The 17,986-nt window shown below is 37.9% G+C and overlaps 2 protein-coding genes and 1 pseudogene across 2 annotated transcripts; 2 read left to right on the top strand and 1 right to left on the bottom strand.

Annotated features, from left to right (window-relative positions):
* Positions 1 to 3: 3 nt before the first annotated feature.
* On the top strand, positions 4 to 4,742 carry LOC138205814 (UDP-glucuronosyltransferase 2C1 pseudogene; annotated as a pseudogene).
* A 564-nt stretch (positions 4,743 to 5,306) lies between these two features.
* Positions 5,307 to 10,721, bottom strand: LOC138205818 (BLOC-1-related complex subunit 5). The gene is made up of 4 exons (XM_069162102.1): positions 10,249 to 10,721; positions 9,775 to 9,918; positions 9,063 to 9,220; positions 5,307 to 7,813 (listed from the first exon to the last, which is right to left on the bottom strand). The coding sequence occupies exons 1-4, from the start codon at positions 10,304 to 10,306 to the stop codon at positions 7,580 to 7,582; spliced, it is 594 nt and encodes a 197-aa protein (XP_069018203.1). The 5' UTR covers positions 10,307 to 10,721; the 3' UTR covers positions 5,307 to 7,579.
* Positions 10,722 to 11,628: 907 nt separating this feature from the next.
* On the top strand, positions 11,629 to 15,023 carry bet1l (Bet1 golgi vesicular membrane trafficking protein-like). The gene is made up of 4 exons (XM_069163253.1): positions 11,629 to 11,674; positions 12,463 to 12,548; positions 13,007 to 13,063; positions 13,625 to 15,023. Exons 1-4 carry the CDS (start codon positions 11,656 to 11,658, stop codon positions 13,790 to 13,792), a joined length of 330 nt encoding a protein of 109 aa, XP_069019354.1. The 5' UTR covers positions 11,629 to 11,655; the 3' UTR covers positions 13,793 to 15,023.
* Positions 15,024 to 17,986: the final 2,963 nt, after the last annotated feature.

The raw sequence follows: 17,986 nt of genomic DNA, 5'->3' as shown, positions 1-17,986 counted from the left end.
TTCACTTGTCAGGGGGCATCTGACAGCCACAACACTACACTCACTTGATTTAATTTGTATTATTCCTGCGTTTGTTTCTCATTTAAATACAGGTGGAGTCATAGTCGTGACTTTTTTTTTTTTTGCTTCCAGGAACTCTAAAAACAATATGAAAACATTTCATATATAGATATTACCTTACGTAATGTATAAGAAAATAATATAAAATTAAAGTGTGATTAAAAAAAAAAAGTAAGACATGGATAAGTAATCAGATCTTTAGGGACCCCACATGTCAGTTTTGGACATTTTATATATGGGTCAAAGCCTAATAGCCTATTTGCACCACAACAGTAGCTTCCTTATCAGTGGGTCCTGTGATATTATGTGATGTAAAGTAAAAAAAAAAACAACAACACCTGAACACATTAATCCAGCTGTGTAAAAAAGTGTGCATAACCAAAATAATATGTTTTTTGTTATAAGAATAGATTAAGTCAATTAAACTGTTTCATTAATAAGAATAAAAGCCCTGCATTAAGCATTCAGAAATTGTTATTTGTCAAGGCGACACAATGAGCCTGCAAGTTTAAGATATTTTTGAAGTTGTGAGAGAGGTGCTGATTCTACTCTATTTCAATGCCTATAATGTAATGTAGTACAAATATATTTTCTATGCAGATATTTATTCCAATGAATGAAATATCAACAATACTATTAACATGGGCAAAATAAAATAAAAAATAATGCCATACATGTTTTGTCAAATTTTCCACTCCAGGTTTTCTGGTGTTTTATTTCTTTGCACATGTTTTCAGTGTGTTAAGCTCTTAGGTCCATTGAACAAAGTCCTGGGTTTTTATATACAGTAGAAATCCAAGTAGACATACATTTACATGTTTACCAGCCAGAAGGAACAGTAAAGTATCATGTAAAAAAAACCGTGCACTGAGATTTTATTGAGTTTGCAGTGAAAAAAGATGATAGCTACTGAGTAATCAATAACCTTTATAGTGCTGTATTTTTTTTCTACCTATATTTGGCAAGCTATGCAGAGCAAACAGTCTCAAAATAATATTATTATTTGTTGTGTAATTTTATGTTAAAAGCCAAAGGTAGTTATTGGTCCCTGCCTTTTGGGAAATTACTTTACAACATGGTGTGAATGGAGTAAACAACACTGCTCTGTTCAGGTAAACTATCACAAGCCATTCAAAGTTATGCACCAACCTGACACTAAATGGCACAACAGATAAATCTGTTCAGTTTAAAACCAAACATGAACTCTTGTTGGAGCAGTTCAATGTCCAAAGCACATACTTTTAAGAGGATCCTTATCTGATATGCTGTGTAACTGTATGCCGTATGCCAGTCATGACTTTGAAGGGCACTAAACAACAAGGGACAAAACCTTATTGAAGAACAGTGACTATCTAAAGTTGAAGAAGGCTTTCCTGGAGGAGTGCGTTCAGGTAAGAATTAATATGACTTAAAACATAAAAATAAAAGTTCTGTTACAGAGTTCAAGTAAAAGTGGCCATGAAATGTGGTGTTAAACATGGTTTAAACAGTCACAGTTTTCTGTGCAGTTCTCAATTTCAGTGTAAATGTAAAGTTTAACAGATTGTGTTAACAGTCAGAGCAATCAACATATGATTTTAAACATTATGTCGTTAATAGGTTTGTACAGTTAGTCCTGTATTGAATGCCCACTGAGTCCATTTGAATACGATAAAAAAAACATTCAGTCTGTTTTGAATTTTGATGTTTCTACTCTCTGTTTACATTTGAATCAATGATTTTTTCTGTACTGTTTACAGTCCACGGCCGTTTGGAAGAAGTATCCAGATATTTACTTTGGCAGAAGTACCAGTAAAACAAAGTAGAAATCTTATTTTAAAGTCCTTTGAATAAACATTTTATTGAAATAAAATAACAGAAGTGTAATCAGCAACATTTGGTGTCAAAAGTACTTATATAATACTTATAATAAAATGTCCCTTATCAGATTGTTGATACCAATGCATTGATGTGTCAGTAGCATTTTACTGTTGTAGCTGGTTAATGTGGAGCTACATTTAGCTAATTTAGATACAGTGAGGTATTTTAGTCCACAGGTTCCCAAACTAGTGCCCACGCCCCTTTAAAGAGTTACAAGATGAGTCTATTTTTTAGCCTCAGCCAATTATTTCTGTGAAATTATCTAAGAAGGTTAGAAGAGAAATCAGTTTATGGAGGAACCACTAACGACATCTGAAACATTTCAAAGGGCCACAATCACTGATACGACACATCAATGTTTTCAACATTTTAATCTGTAACTAACAAGTAACTATTGCATGTCAGGACTCTTGTGTAGTACTTGAATTTTGACAGGTTAGTGTTGTCTCAGATCGAACACTGCTGTTCTGCACCTACCAGAAATAAAGACGAAATAACCTGCCAACATATCATACATATAGCTTTTAGTATTTTACCCAGAAATGAACATGTTCTAGTTCCCTCTGTTTAACACACACAATAAACGCACTGATGGCGTCTATCCAACATTATGGTGGTTCTTAGTGAAAAAAAACACTTTCGTCCGGTGTACCGCAAAAGCTGCAGCTTCCTCAGGTCCTTCCTTTTCCACAATGTAGCCAAGATGGCAAGCGTTGAGTGGGAAATGTCCAGCTTTTCACACTTGTTTTTTGGACTGTTTTCAGTGCATCATCTAGGTACTCATAGTACACTGCATGTTTCCATACTTGTCGGTGTGAACTCACTTATGCACTTAAAACAGTGAGGGTTTGTACGTAAGTATGCCATTTGGAACAAAGCAATAATGTTGCATTAAGTGGAAATATTGTATCAAAATTGTAATTAGGTAGAGCTTTAGAGTAAATGTACAGTGCTTAGTTAGTTTCCACCAGAGCAATTTGCATTGCGTGATTGTACACAAACCATTAAGGCAGCATTCTCTTACCAACTTGTTTTTGTGTGTTTTTAAGGTATCTGAGGGTCAGCATGGCGATGCTTCGTTTGTCTTTGATCACCTTTACTCTTCTGTTGATTCAACTATCCGCTGCATCTGGCGGGAAGATTCTGGTGTTCCCATTAGATGGAAGCCACTGGGTAAACATGAAAGTGCTCATAGAGGAACTGCATGCCAAAGGCCATGAGATCACTGTGATTCGGGCGTCCGATAGCTGGTACATCAGTGAAAAGTCTCCTCTCTATACTTCTGTCACTCTTCCCGGCCTCGGTGGATTTGAGGAAAACTTTTCAAAGTTTTTGTCTCAACAGCTGGCGATCCGGCTTCAGAGTAAGCCTACATCTTTTTGGTCTCGTATCTGGACTCATATTCAGACGGAGCGGGTGGTTTTAGACCAGTTCTCTCAGTTCCATAAGAAAGTGGCTGATATCATCATTCAGATGTTTGAAGATAAAAACCTAATGCAATCTTTCCATGCTGCCAAATATGACGTGGTTTTGACTGATCCTGGCATCGGTGGAGGGGCAATGCTGGCACGTTGGCTCCAGGTTCCTCTTGTGTTCAACGTCAGATGGACAATTCAGGGCGAAGCTCACTTTCTTATTGCTCCCTCACCTCTGGCATATGTTCCTTTTACTTCAACCGAGTTAACAGATAAGATGACCTTCCCTCAAAGAGTGAAGAATGTTTTGAGTTATATTGCTGGGATGTACACACTATCATGTGTCACAGAACCTAATTACAAACCAATCGTCAGGCAGTACTTCGGCCCTGATGTAGATTACTCAACTTTTTACCTGGATGCTGATATATGGTTAATGAGAAATGATTTTATTTTTGAGTTTCCACGTCCAACAATGCCAAATATAATCTACATGGGCGGATTTCAGTGCAAGCCCCCAAAGCCGCTCCCTGCCGACTTGGAGCAGTTTGTTCAGAGTTCTGGAGATCATGGAGTCATTATAATGACCCTGGGAACTTTAGTCAGCAAGCTTCCTCTGGATGTCGCTGAGGAAATTGCTGCAGCCTTTGCTCAGCTGCCTCAAAAGGTTATATGGCGGTATATGGGACAAAGGCCAACACACCTAGGCAACAACACATTACTGGTTGACTGGCTGCCACAAAAAGACCTCTTAGGACATCCCAAAACTAGAGTGTTCGTGGCCCATGGAGGCACCAATGGAGTTCAGGAAGCAATTTACCACGGGGTTCCTATTGTTGGACTTCCCTTATTCTTTGATCAACCCGATAATCTCTCCAGAGTCAGAGCAAAAGGAGCAGCTCTGATTGTGGATATCACCATGCTCGATAGGCATATCTTTGCAGAGGCACTGAGGTTGGTTCTTTACAAACCCACATACAGGGAAAATATGCAGAGGCTCTCGAGGCTGCACCGGGATCAGCCCATGAAACCTCTGGATCAGGCTATATTTTGGATAGAGTATGTTATGAGACATAAAGGTGCCCGTCATCTGCAGACACACTCCTACAAAATCTCCTGGTTTGTTTACAACTCTGTTGATGTCATCGCCACTTTGTTGACAGTCGTTTTGCTCATAACATTCATCTGCATTTCAGTTGTAAGATTCTTATGTAGAAGCATTTTTATTGGAAAAAAAGTGAAACATGAATGACATGATAAATAAAATGTTTGCTTTGTATATGAAATCCAAACATCACCAAATATTAACCTAACATGTCTTTGTGGGATGTTGCGACAGTTAACAACATTAAACATCAAAATACTGACAGAGTTTTTGTGTGAAAAATAAACCCATTTTAAAGACTCCTTTCTCCCTGTGTTTCTTGTTTTATTTTGTAAGTCTTGTGCCTGTGACATTACTTCCTGCCCCAGCTTTTTGTGAGCACAATTATTGGCTGTTCATAACTTAGCTCCTGTTTTTGGATATTAAAAAATATTATTTGTTTAGGACCTCCTGCCTATTGTGTGGTGTGTCTGGCTCCTCACTCGTCCAATGACCACTTGTAAAAAACATCCCATAGCAGCAATAACAGTGATGTCTCTTACTACCTCTCCCTGGAAAAACTAAAGACAAGGCACAGTTTATTTCACTAGAATTTCTACCTATTTCAATCTGGTCCAGTTAACATATAAATTAAATGTTTTATTTTGCTGCCTTGTATTTTGCAAACCTGTGATGTCCACTTTTTTGCACTACCTTTTTTGACACTAGTTTATACTGTTAGTCTGACTCTAAACTCAGCTACTACAAACCTGGAGCTTTCTTTCAGTGGTCAGTGCTATAGATCTTAAACTTGTGTCTAAAGCTGATAGAATAAAATGTACGCTGTTGTCTAGAACCAAAGATATCTACAAAACTCTGAAAACTGGTCCTTCAAATGGTTCCTTTATTAAAAGAGTCCCACATCATAAATTATTAGGAATAGATTGATGATTGATGATAAATTAACCTTGAAACAACATATTGATGCAGTAATAAAAAATAAATTAAAAAAAAAAGTCTTTTTTTTTAAGTGGAGAAAAACCTTTGCTTCCCCATGTCTTGTGGGACGATGGCTTTGGCAGCAATGTTTCTCTGTGCTAGATTATGTAATTTACAGATTTGGGGTGCCATTACGCCCGAAATGTTGTCTACCATTTAATCCAGAGATTTATAACTGGAGACAACCTTAAAACGTATCACTGTATACCTAAAAAAAAAATGGGATGGACTTCTCTTTTCTTTAGAAGAAATCAGCATTTGTTTTTATTAATTTATAAAGGGGCTCTCCATAAATTGCCTATATTTCACATCACTTATTGTCTGGGGAGTTGGAACATTTAATCCTCCAAAGGCAGGACTGGCTGGTGCAGTTTTCTATGGATCAGTTAAAAAAATCTTGTCAAAACCCTTTTAGGGACCAAATACATTAGTGGAATACCCAGAATTTGGTTTCTAGTCACTGTGTACATTGAGTGTCACGGTACTAACGACTAAAGCTCAGATATATGCCTATAGGTGAAGGTCCAGAGTTATATAGACAGAGATGTCATCTCCGTTCACTCCAATGGACCCATTTTTTACAGCAATGGAGGATCGTGGAGTCTCTCAATGGTTCCTGGAAGTTAGCGTATATACCAGCAATGTAATGGAGTTAAAGCAGTGCAGACTGTGAAGCACTTTTAAAGAATCTGATTGCATATTATCCATCTTAATCAAAACATTTTTTATGATTTTTACCCTTTAAATGAGTAGATTTAAGAATCTCTGACAGATAACATATTAAGATAGACTAGCTACCGAATAAAGTTACTACAACGTTAACAACAACCAGCTATTAGTTACAGTAATTATAAATGCCATACTCTTGATGTCATTTCATCTAATGTTGTAGAATTTTAAGAATATAAATTCATTATTAGTTCATTATAAAGCTGTGATTGTAGAGTGGAGGATGGAGGTAGGGAAATGAGGATATTATTTTTGTAGTTAGTACAATCAAATTAATGTGACAGTGAGAAGGAAGAGAGCTATTTTTATGGCAGACATTGATACAGATTTACAGTACAAATTAGAGAATTTTAAACAGTAAGTAAAATTGTAGCTTTGAAGTTAAGTGTTTTAGGCTTAGTGATTCTGATTGTTGCAGCTCAGCTGATTTTGAATTGGCTTGCTATCAATGCGACAAGCGAACAAAGATATAAAGTAAATACTAATGTTTGGTGTTGACATGTGCATTCTTTTTCTGTACTGATCTGCTAGAGTCTCTGTTTAGTCCATTGTCTGTATTTTTCATTGTATTGCATGCAAACAGGTTTGACACTCAAGCAACAGCAGTCAAATAAATTAAAGTCAATTTCTCTCCAGTCTCCACACAAAACTCGAGTTGAATAGGTTTCTGATTTCCCATCCACTGTACAGTACGTCCATGCTCCTTGTGTAACCCAGTGGGGGGAGTCCTTCTTGGTTCTCTCCGTGAGAACATTCATCACAATATCCCAAACTGAAACTGTGCAAAAAAAATCAAAAGCAGTCAATCTGCACACAAGCAGTTTTTGGATGAGCTCTTCCAACAGTGAGCCCATAATGTGAATATCCGGGTCACCAAATATTTGTAATGAGAGGTGAAAGATCCCAAATTTATTTCAAGTTCTTCAGCAGCGCCAATGTTGTTTTGAAGGTGTGTACAGATCTCAAGAGCAGCAATTTTATTTGTATTTATACGACTCTTCCTGGCGTCTCTAAAACCTGTAAAACACCTGCAGGACACGTATCCAGAACATATGGAGATTATTCTGAGTATTACTTCCTTCCCTGCATTTGCATGAACAAAGACGATGAATCAAAGATTACCAGTTTCATTCCATGGAGTCGAAGGTACAGTTAGGGCACACTGCTCTAGAGCTGCTAAATGGACAGTGGCAGACGTTTATGGTTGATCTTGGCAGCTTGCAGGTATAAACATGACGTTATAGATTATTGACATTTTCAGCAAACCCTCTTGCAAGCAATAAAAACACAAGAATAACTCTTTTTGACCTTGAGAGCTGACCAAAGCAGTCTAAAACATGTACAGTCAAACGCTTCTTCCACCATCAAAAGGAAAACAGCTAAACAGCTAACGTTTTTCTTTGGCTGTTGCATGTCTTGCCCTTTCCATGGGCTACTTGGTGGCAGATTCCCCATTGGGCCTCATGCTGAAGGGCTCCAGGCGCTCGCTCTCGGGCAGCATGTTGTTGAGGCGCTCCATCAGCGGCACCGTCTGGTCAATGCCCATCTGGATGCGTCTCAGGATCATGGACATCTCGTTGACCTTCTGGATCTGCTCGGCGTACTTGGCGTAGCGTTTTTGGCGCTCCTGCATGATGCTGAACAAGGTTTCCACCGACAAGTCCATCTGGGTGGAAACAGACAGGAGGGAGACACAGAGATCGTTTATGACGTCTTTTAATCATCTCAAAACAAAACAGGAAAATTGCTTACAGGGGAAAAATGCACTGCACAAGCACTGTCATACCAACTGATCATCAGAAATACAAAAAAAGAGATTATCATGAAATCAAACTTCAGTTCCGATATATTAGGCGATGAAAGCTCTTGCACATTTGTCAAGGTTTTTGTCTTTTGAAAATGGCTGCAATAATAATTATTTTCATTAGTTATAGATTAAATAATTAGGATATCTTGATATTTGTTCAGTCATGGGATAGTCCAAATTCCAAAGATATTAAGTATACAATGAAGCAGCAGCAGGAGCAGCAAGTTGTCACATGTGAGAAGCTGGAAGAAGTGAATATTTAGCATTTTTGATTAATCAACAACTTTGAATATTCACTGATAATCCAGACGGACAGTTTTCAGATAATCTATCATTTCTTGCCGCCGGGGTTAGTCCTCCCCTTCCCACTTGGCTGTGCTATGTTTTTGTTTTAGGAAGTCAGAGGGTGGAGCGGAGTCTTTCTGTGCGTACCAGTACCCATACAATAGATTTAGTATGTCCCAATACATAGTATGTTAAATGTTATTTTGCAGTACGCTTGTTCCAAATCGCATCCTTTTCTTTTTTTATTTAAAATGCCGCTCTATGGATTGCGACAACTACGACCAAGAGGGTCAAAGTTCAAGGCGCATTTATATGATAAAGTAGTGTGTTCCAAATGTATGCATAGCGTATGCAGCAGTACACACTTTTTAAGGGTAGCTGCAGTACGTACCGAAAGTAAACTACAGCCTACGTGTTGGGACATTTTAAGGCTGCTCAGTTCACCTCAAACATGCCCAATCTACTCATCTGGCCTCCCAACTGACCCTTTTCTTTTGTTAATGCTTTGCATTTTACATCCACTCATACACTCCATACCTCTTATTCAGGCAGTGCATAAGCATTTGACTTGCTTAAAGACATATCCCAGTTGTATCTTGTATATCTAATGGCAACATGTGGTCACCTTTGTCACCTACTTCTGAGCGTGATGTGCCAACAGATAACTTTAGGGAAAAAAAGTGTGCTAAGATATTGGTTTATATATTTCTTAAATAAAACCTTTCACATCTAATGCATATAGTTTGTGTTGTTGTTTTAGGATTTAGTCATTAGACAGTGTTTGCAACCGTAAATGCCTCATTCTGTTGTTGGCAGCTTTTACCTCTTTGATCCTCTTGACGAGGGCGTTCTGGTCGAAAGCTACGGCCTCGGCACACTGGTGCAAGTGGTCCTGGTATCTGATGCAGAGCTGCAGAACCTGAGCAGCATCCAGCCTTTCCAAACACACGCTGCTGGGTGATGTCTGGCCACTCAGCACTCCTGTGGAGAGAAAAAAAAAAACAAAGGACTTACACGAACATGTTGGAACAGAGTAACACAGTGTTAACGCTCTTATAGTGATCCACAGGATCTGATATAACTATCTTGCCATTTCAGTGTGCGCGTGCCAACACAGGAAATGTGGCTCATCCGCCGTCTTACACAGTGGTGATGGGGTGCAGCCACAATCAACTTCATGACACAAAATCTGAAAATGGGCTCGTGGGAACTGGTTGAAAATAAGATGAAACTCTCCACATGTGAAAACCGAAATGCTGGAAATCAAGCAAAAGAATTGCAATTCCATAATTGCTTGTCATTTTTTTTTTAAGAACTCAACATCTGCCAGATAATGAAGAATTTTGACTGTAGGTGAGCACTTGTCGACACAGGTAAATAAACATTATTAAACTGCGTTCAGATTTATAAAGGTGTACCGAATGAAATGTCTTTTACCTTGAAAAAGATATAACAAAAAAATACAGTAAAATCTCGAGAGACAGCAAACCTCCTGCTGGAAACCTCCGACAGCAGCTGGGAGACTTGAACGTTACCTTTCAAAAGCGGCTGAAAGGTAGGTATCTCCTGGAGCTTGATGACATCGGGGTCGTTGTGGATATTTCGCATTGACTGAGTCCCCTGGGCCACAACCACAATATCATCCATCTTTGCTTTCTGCTTGGCTGGAGATGGCACAACTGCAATGACAACAATGCCATTAAAACCATCACGAGGACTCAGTTCACCTCATGTGGGCATCGAATCACAGGTCGTTTTATATTTTCGATACCAAATGCTCAGCACTTACAGGAAGTGATTGCAGGATCTTTGCATTAAACAAAGATTATTATTATTATTATTTCTTTTACATTGGAGTATTGCTACTCTTTGTTTAAGTGGGTATTTATTCCTTTACCGCATTTGGGAAATGTGACGTTTTATGAAAATACCCCCTGACTGAAAAATGATTAAAAGGCATGTCAGAGTAGCAACAAGAGAGGGTTTTGGAGGGTTTTGGAGGGTCTTACCCGATGAGCTGTAATCGGAGTGTTTGTGCTCCGCATCTCCACTCTGTTCCGCTCCCATGCTGCTGGCGTTTGGTTAGCAAGCTAGCGGTTCGCTTTCGTGGACGTTTTCAGAGATTGCAGCAAAAAAATAATAATAATAAAAAAATAACCCGGTTCTTTGAAAAATAACCAGTTTGCAAAGACTTCATACGGTTTTTAAACACGCTTGGACTGACCACGGGACAACCATGTTCGTAGGAGAGATGCTAAAAAAAAAAAAAAAAAAAAAAAAAAAAAAGGCTTGTTGGCTATGCGCTTTCCAGCTCGCTAGATATGTCAGCTGAGAGCACACGTGAGTCACTCCTGCAGAAGTTCAGCAGATTACCAGCTTAGAAAAATGCTGTTTTTAGAGCTAAGAGAGTCCTTAGCAAACTATCAGAACAATGTTCAGACGACACGATACCACAGAGATGACTGACTGGTGTTCGCGATGAAGATCGACTTCCGTAAATAATGATCACGTGGTCGGAGTCTTGGTTGTTTCCGGACCGTGACGTCAGCGACCTCGCTGCTGCCGTGGACTTCGCAAACAAGATATCTGCAGATTTCCTGGTGTGGTAGTTTTGGTAAATGACAAATAAGAACAATACCGATAGCAAATATCTAACGACGTGTTCACTCAGTGTATAAAAGTGGCTGATAATGGATGATTCATTAACTTTGAAACTTTAGAGTCTCACCTCTAAGATGGCCAAAAGGTACACAGCATCTTCAGCATGTGGTTAAAGATGCACATAATGCTTGTCACACTTGAAATCACAACTTAAATCCAAAACACTTACAAGTTTTATATAGATGCAAACATTCATCAACTTGGAAGAAGACAGTTCTCTAAATGCAGCAATCTGTGTTGCAGTCTTGTTAATAAATAAATATACCAGAACTCTGGTTATAACTTCTCTCTCAATGTGCAAAAAAACAAAACAGACATAAATAGGCATATATACAGCTAAGAAGCATAAATACATATAGACTCCTAATCAATGTGATAGTGGAGCGTTTGAAGCAGGAGGGAACTTCACACAGGAGGGAGACATCCTGGCCCTGGTGCTTTCCGGATCTTCTGTCGTTGAAAGAGCTGACGCACATCTTCTTCACAGATCTGAAGTGCAGGTGAAGAAACGGTGGACATGATGTTGACTCCTTAATCAATTTACATTTTCGTGTTCAATAACCTTCTGACGAATAAACAGATGTTTATTAATTTAGGAAATACAATTGCAATTGCGGATGAAGATGTAAAAATATATATTTTTTTAGCAGTAAAAAAAAAAAAAAAAAAAAAAAAAAGCAGGGTTAGAGGCTGTAGTAGCTTCCCCCTGATCACGTGCATCTATGAAACAGCTGATCGTGACGACACCAAACAACATGGCGGACTGGAACAGAGGTAGAGTGTGTTTTTTTTTTTGACACGTATTCAATCCTAAACTTTCCTCCGTTCTTTGTCTGTGGCGGTAAAGAGAAGGCGACGTGTGATGTTAACCCACACGACAGATCACATCAGCCACGTGTTTGGTGTTTGGATGTGCGGTTCATTCACGTACAGTCCTAAAGCAAGCCTTAGAGCTCGGCTAGCAGGCTAACTTAGCTCTGGAGTTTTGTTGACTTGTTTACCCAAGACAATACAAACAATGTTGACAGGACACAGTTGCCTCTCTCGCTGATTTTAATACACTGTGAGGTAACTAATACTCAGTCAGTAACTGATGTTGTGTCGAGGGCTGTTTATCTTATCGATGTGTATTTCTCCTGCATTGTAACATGAGATATGGCGAATTATTATTATTATTATTTTTTTTTTTTTGTTTTGTTTTTATCTTACAACGATTTTGATCTGTCACCATGACTATTGGCTTACTGGGGTCCGCACAGCAGTATGACATATTACCATTAGATCAGCTCAGTTTACTAGAGATAAGCTCAATATATATTGACAACACAGTATGTCACAAAAGTGGCTAAAAGTATTCAGCTTTGCTTTGTTTGTGTTTAATAGGACAGTTCTGTCTCTTATTTGATGCCATTCACGTTGAGATAGTTAGAAATTCCTATGAAAGAGACCATTATCACGAGTCCTTTTATATAAAGTTTATGGTTTGTTTGGGTAATATGATTATACACATAGCCCCCACCATAAGCTTTTAGAAAAAAGTGATCACTTTATTTCATTTCCAGGTCATGGCACTGTGGACGACATGCTGGATTCTGAAAACAAAAGGCTGGCTGACAACCTGGCCACCAAAGTCTCCAGACTGAAATCTGTGCGTAACAACCTGCACTTACTCTCTCCATCCACCAGTTTGTTTGGTTTCCGGTGTCAAACTTATTCTATTAATTAAAACTAAAGTTTTTATTTTTATTTTTTATTTTTACCAGAAACAGGGCTACTTATTGTCAGACAAACAGAACCACTTGTTTATTAATTCACCAGCACAAGTCTAGAGCCTTTAATGAAGTTGTGTCTTTTCATGTAGTGAATTTGGGTCTCGTACCACCAGGTTGGTAATGTACTGCATAAAATGGATAATCACATTGTCAGAAAATTCTCACTGCAGTTTTATTGAAAGCTAATAATGTAAAAAAAAAAAAAAAAATCATATTTATTATGCAATGGGTTGAAAGGAAACATGAATCATTCCTTTCCTAAAATGAATTAATTAGAGCTGTGCAAGATTCGTAATTTTACCTTGTTCATCTGTCCTGTTTCTGTATCTGACAGCTAGCTTATGACATCGACAGAGAGGCCGAGGATCAGAATGAATACCTGGATAATATGGTAAGCATTTCCTGCCTGGTGAATTAGTATAGAGAAATATAATTAACCATTTTTAAAGAAAAAAGAGCTGATATATCCTTTTGATTTCTTGCGACTGTCTTTATAAAGATCTGAAAATTGCTTTTCTTATTTGCATTCAACATCATATCCCTCAATTCTTACCCATAAAAGCACCTACAGAAGTTGTAGTTTAGACTGGCTATAAAATGATAATTGTTTCGTCTATCCTAAGGCTGTATGACTTTCAGGTTGTCCTGAGCTAAAGTTTACAACTGTGAGAGAGACAAGCTTAAGTCTTTGGCCATCAGCTCAAAGTGCTCACTGTGGTTTAAAATGCACATTTAAATAAAGGAGTCTCTGTGTAAAAAAATATAAGCAGTGTTGTTTCTGTTAGAGTCTGTGTGGATGGTTACATTTGATGAAATAGAGGGAGTGTCTGTTTAACTGTAAGACATGAATGAAAATGAACAGGCTGATCAAATGTAGGCCCGCTTCTCGCATGTTTGTCTTCTCTCATTTAATAAGAGTTCCTGCATTATTATGGAATTTTCTTCTCTCCAGGACTCAAATTTCCTGAGTGCGACAGGCCTGCTGACGGGCAGCGTGAAACGTTTCACCACCATGGTCCGATCTGGGAGAGACAACCGACGCATCCTCTGCTACATTTCTGTGGGCTTGGTCCTGGTCTTCTTCTTTTTGTACTACCTGATCTCCAGGATGCAGCACTGATGGGCAACACTGGTCCTGATGTGGAGCTGAGACTGTAGACTGTGATGTCTTATCTGATACGTTTAAATGACATCTGTTGTACTCGCGCAAAGAAGAAGACTTTTTTTTATCCTGCACCAAAGAGAGAAAACAAAAAGGAAATAGACAGAAAACATTTTGCTGAATTGGTCATCTGAGCAGCATGGGACGTCAGCCAGCTCTCCAAGAGAAACTGCAGAGGGTGTGGTCATACCAAAGAAGTCAAAAGAAACAACAAGCCCAGACCGGGGTGTTCCGCTCGTCTCCGGCTCTATCTGGTCCTGCAGCAACCTGAAAGTCCTAAGAGTCCGAAGAGAGTGCGGAGCATGACCGCAGGTCAGGTGAAAATGGCACCAGCCAAACTCAGTGTAAAAGGTTGATGAACCTATCAGATGAGACAAACTTGCCCCAAAACAAATTTCATTACAGAGTAGTTAAATCTCAGTTCCAGACTACAGAATGATTGAAAAGAGCTTTTGATTTGCAGCAATTCTGTGCACACTGCAAAGCTGACAGATTTTTTTTGGAGTGTGCCTCTGATGTCTGCTTTTGTCTCAAAAACTAATGGATAGTGGAAATGAAAGAATGACTGATGAGACAGCAATTAAAACAGCAAAAGCTCTTAATACATATGATTGCCAATCTCTGCTGATGTGTATGTAGTGTGGAATTGGGACACTGCCAGTGACAACCTGCAGTGAGAACAGGAAGTGACATGACCATCTGGTTTTGACTGGTCTTGGTGCCAGGTGATGTCACCGTGCGTTAAAAGACAGATTTTTAACACCAATTTTTTGTGTGTTTGTGGATATTTTCATGTTATCATTCAACAGTCAAAACAGTCGATTGACAGGCCAAGCAGATATTTTCACTATATTTCACATGTACAATTCTTGAAAAATGAAAAATTTAAACATCAACATTTTAGTTGTGTTTTACTTGAGCTTCTTTTGTGCAGTTCAAGCTCTTTCCTTATAATATTTAATATTAAATGTTGGGTCCTATCCTGTTTATTGTTTATAGGGGCTGTTTATTACGTTGTCTTTTTTTATTCCACAGTCAGTGAAAGAGACTGTTGGAGCTTTAAGAGAGTTAAAAAGAGTTTCCTTTTTCAATGTGTTGACATTCCCACTGTCCAGACCGCTGATCAGCATGACAGCATGACAGAAAATGTATATTATTAATACATATGCAATAAATGGGTTGAATTGTGGATTATGGTGGTGACAATTGCTACTTTCTATTGGATATATTTAACTTATGGGCATCATTCAGGCCCCCTGCTGGCAACACTGACAATTATTTAGTTCTGTTGTATTTCATTAATAGTTTTCTGTATAGAACAAAAGTGTAAATTTATAATTTCATAAGTACAATATCACTGTAAAAACAATATTTTATCATTTACCTTTGTGGCCTTTGAGTATTCAAAATGACATAAAAATATAGAAATACTGGTAAATGTGAAAAATAGTTATGAGGCCCATAAAAAACTGATAAATTCTTGAATAAAAAAAGCAATTTTTCTTATGGTTTTTAATTTATAAGTAAAAATATAAAGTACAAGTTTCAGATTAATTTAGACTTTCAGCCTGGTGTATATGTGAAAACCACAGACTGGATTTTTTTGAACCAATAAGCTGTGCTGTGTTGGCTGCTGGAGTTTTTTTCTACATCAATACAGAAACAACAAGAGGAAATACATTTGAAGAATGAGAATATGAAAAATGATATGATAAGGAACTGAATAAATAAAAAACTACATTCGATTTGATTTAGTGTGTGTTGGCCATGATGTGTCACTTTGGATGAACTTGTGTTTTTTTGTTTTTCTCTGGTTTATCTCTTTTCTCAGACTGTGGCTGTGTTCCAAATGACGTACTTCACTTGTTATACTCACATATGGTTTCTAACATGTTTTTACACTTACTTAATTTCGTCAAGTAGTGTTGTCTCAAATCGCACTGTTGTTTTATACATACGGGAAATAACATAGCAATTGAATGCAGTACTTGTACTGTTTCTATTCTTGAGTGTGAACATACTTATACACTCAAAATAGTGTTAATACACAAGTATGCCATTTGGAACTCAGCATGGAAAAACAAATAAGAAATCTGATCTGATTCAATTTAATTGGCAACCTGACGACGCTACGCCCCTTCCACCCATGAATTCATCACAAGCCTGTCAATCAAACAGACGCCCTCGAAAATACCACTTTTTGAGTTCCAATATGTAATTATTAATGGACATTTTTTTTCAGATGGACTACCAGAAAACTAATGAAAAGTTGTGTCTTTAAGGAATGATCCCAAACTGACTCATGGAAAAAAAATTATTGACTGTGTATTTCATGACAGAAGTTGAATGTGAATCAAGAGCCAGAACCCTTTTTGGAGCCAACTGCTTTTTAGATTTGTGCACCACACATTTGGGATGAATTGCTCTGTTCTGAAGCGTGATAATCAGGTTCCAGTGGGTCAATTCAGATATCTGTATTGTATGTTTTAGGTGTCATGGACTGCTCACATAATGCTCTGTTTAACAATCCTGAGCAATTTAAGGTTGCATGCACTGACATGACACTAGAGGGCAATAGAAGAGAGACAGACTGCACCTAAATAGTGTAAATGATACTCTTCTAATGGCAGTGAAGCTGGGCTGAATAAGTTCCTAACAGCAAAGTATCAATTCTGGTTTGCATTAGTACAAGTGTCATTCTTGAGCCATCCCGAACTGCTCTGTACGCAGTTTGTGTAGTCTTGTGGCAGAAAGTATTTCTGCAGCAGCTTAATAAATGCTCCTTTTGGTCATTTCTGTCGCTTTTGTGAAGACAAAGATCCTTTAAAAAGCTTCAAGTGGCGATTGGCAAACTGATTGGACTGGACTGAAAATGCGTATTACCCATTTTCAATTTCTGGTAATATATTGTACATCAGTACCGGAGGCCATTATTTAGATACTTAATTTATGTAAAAGCAGCAATGTCACACTAGAAAAATATAGCATGCAATTCCTAAATTCAACATTTGATTTAAGTACAGAACCACAACCAGCAGAACTCAAAATAACAAAATTTAAACTAATCATTTTGAGCAATATCTCCTGAACAGGCTCTTCTGTTATTATTTACTGTATCTAAATAGTATGCATTAACTTGGAAGCCAATTTTAACTATTTAATATCCTGCCTGGTTTATTCTACAGCAATGAATCGTATTGCACAAGATACCAGCCTTATATGGGAAGCCTGTGGAATGAATTAGTGAGCAGGTGTAAAGTAGCATTACATAGAAAAGTCCATTGGTAACCTGTAGCACTGGTGTAGAAGACATCCCGGCCATGATATCAATCTGTATCCGTGTAGGTGTGTGACCGTGCTGCCATCACAACAGGAGTTCTGCCTTTTCAAAATGTCTGCTCGCTTGACAACCACATTTTGTGGGAGCAATAAGTGTCAGTGTTTAAACATTTAAAATTTGAATGTTCCCAAAGCGTGAAAATAATATTATTTTGATTCAGATTTGAACACATACATACATTAAATTTGACTTTACTAGAATATTTTTAGTGGGTGTCCTCTACAGTAAATAAGCGACTAACCTGTTTTTAAATTAAATGTAAAGTACCTCAGGAAACAGGAATTGTATCAAATTTTAAACATTTAAACATTTATCCTTTTACTTTTTAAGTTGTTTTTTTTTAATTTTAATTGTATTGATTATCTAAACAATTGTATACATTGTCATTGTCATGTCTAAAAACATTTGGACAACTGCATTGCAGCACATCTGCAGGCATCGGTAGAAGTTTGTCATAAATAGTTTCTTTTGTATTTACAGGTTAAGTAATTTTTTTTGCTTCTTTCACTAACTGATCCATGCAACAGATTGGCTGTTATGGGGATGATGGTTTAACCTGCCTCCTGTCCAGATGTTGAAGTGTCTGTAAGGAGGGACCAACCAATGTCCCAGATGAAATGGCCCTGGAGTCTCAACCTCAGGTGTGTGCTTGAGTGAAGGTGAGGTATTGTAATGAGTTTTTTTGGTTCTTGGTTAAAAAAAACCAACCAATCTGAAGTCTGTTAAATATGTGTTTTAATTGTCTAACTTTCACTAGTTGCAGGCTAATTGTTTATCTGTATTAAATCTAGCTCATAACCAAATTTTTTGAA

Source organism: Embiotoca jacksoni, unplaced genomic scaffold, assembly GCF_022577435.1.
Source record: "Embiotoca jacksoni isolate LCO1_2020_lvr unplaced genomic scaffold, fEmbJac1.0.p SCAF_3, whole genome shotgun sequence".
In the NCBI taxonomy this organism is placed as follows: Eukaryota; Metazoa; Chordata; class Actinopteri; family Embiotocidae; genus Embiotoca; species Embiotoca jacksoni.
This window is presented reverse-complemented; position numbering and strand designations above follow the sequence as displayed.